General features: G+C 65.5%; 1 protein-coding gene across 1 annotated transcript in view; it reads left to right on the top strand.

The window, feature by feature from the left end:
- Window positions 1-6: 6 nt before the first annotated feature.
- The window catches only part of BMP7 (bone morphogenetic protein 7), a gene marked incomplete at its 5' end in the record, with an annotated part of 74,355 nt that continues 73,054 nt past the window's right edge, over window positions 7-1,307 (top strand). The window contains one exon of the mRNA XM_006095415.2: window positions 7-373. Within this exon, the coding sequence (XP_006095477.1) occupies window positions 7-373 (367 nt within the window). The remainder of the gene's footprint in view (window positions 374-1,307) is intronic.

Here is a 1,307-nt window from a genome sequence, read left to right as displayed (position 1 = left end):
TCGCTCTGGGCGCCCCTGTTCCTGCTGCGCTCCGCCCTGGCCGACTTCAGCCTGGACAACGAGGTGCACTCCAGCTTCATCCACCGGAGCCTCCGCAGCCAGGAGCGGCGGGAGATGCAGCGCGAGATCCTCTCCATCTTGGGCTTGCCCCATCGCCCGCGCCCCCACCTCCAGGGCAAGCACAACTCGGCGCCCATGTTCATGCTGGACCTATACAATGCCATGGCGGTGGAGGAGGGCGGCGGGCCCGACGGCCAGGGCTTCTCCTATCCCTACAAGGCGGTCTTCAGCACACAGGGCCCCCCTCTAGCCAGCCTGCAAGATAGCCACTTCCTCACCGACGCCGACATGGTCATGAGCTTCGTCAACCTAGGTGAGTGAGAGCAGGACGGTCAGAAGGCGTTTTGGAACTGGGAGGAGAGGGGGTCACTTCTTACATCCACCCCACCCATCTTTCCACCCTGGCCTTTTGCAAATCGTAGTTCCTGGCCAAGGTTCTCCTACCCCGGGGTCCTTGTGGACCCCCGCTGTGCGCGCCAGGTGGGGCGAGCCAGGCTCTTTTGGCCTGTGGGAGTTTTGGGGGTGAGACGGACTGGTCCGAAGGCCCCTCCGGGTTCAGTTGGCGGCCGTACCTCTGGGGCTGGAGGCGCCAGGCGGGCCGCGGCGCAGTTCAAAGCGCGGGGCTCGGTCATGTGAGCTGTGCCGGGCCGGCGCGTCCCGCGCTACCTGGATTTAAAGGGCCCTGCTCGGCGAAGCTGCCCTCCCGCCCTCTCTGGGCCCCTCTCAGCCCTGCCTGGCCCTGGCATCGCGGGCGTCGCGCCCCCTGCCTCGCCTTGGCGAGTCCTACCCTACCTGTCCGCTCGCGGTGCGCCCGCCCTAGCACGCTGCGCGCCCTGAGCGCCTCGGGGCCCTTCTCCCCGCCGCCAGGCGCTCCCTCGCTTTCAGTTCTGGCTGGAGCTGGGGAAGAAACGTTGCCATTGCGAGCTTTCTATTTTAAATATTTAATGATAGGTCCCGGGCGGGCAGAATCCATTTTCAGCGTTTATCACATGTGGTGTGCAAACCACGGCTTTTGGCGATTGGATGGCGCGGGATCTCCGAGCAGACGCTGCCCGGGGCGGCTGGGGGACCCGGCTCCGGACTGGAGCCGCGAGGGCCGGGGAGACCCGAGGCTGGAGCTGAGACTGCGGCGGGGCGCCGCCTCCTCCATCTGTGCACGCACACTCCCCAGACTTGCTCAAACTCACCCCCGGCAGCGCTCTGTAAGGCTGATGATCAAATATTTGGTTTCCGAGATAACACGCCCG

This window comes from Myotis lucifugus, unplaced genomic scaffold (assembly GCF_000147115.1).
Source record: "Myotis lucifugus unplaced genomic scaffold, Myoluc2.0 scaffold_155, whole genome shotgun sequence".
Taxonomy (NCBI): Eukaryota; Metazoa; Chordata; class Mammalia; order Chiroptera; family Vespertilionidae; genus Myotis; species Myotis lucifugus.
This window is presented reverse-complemented; position numbering and strand designations above follow the sequence as displayed.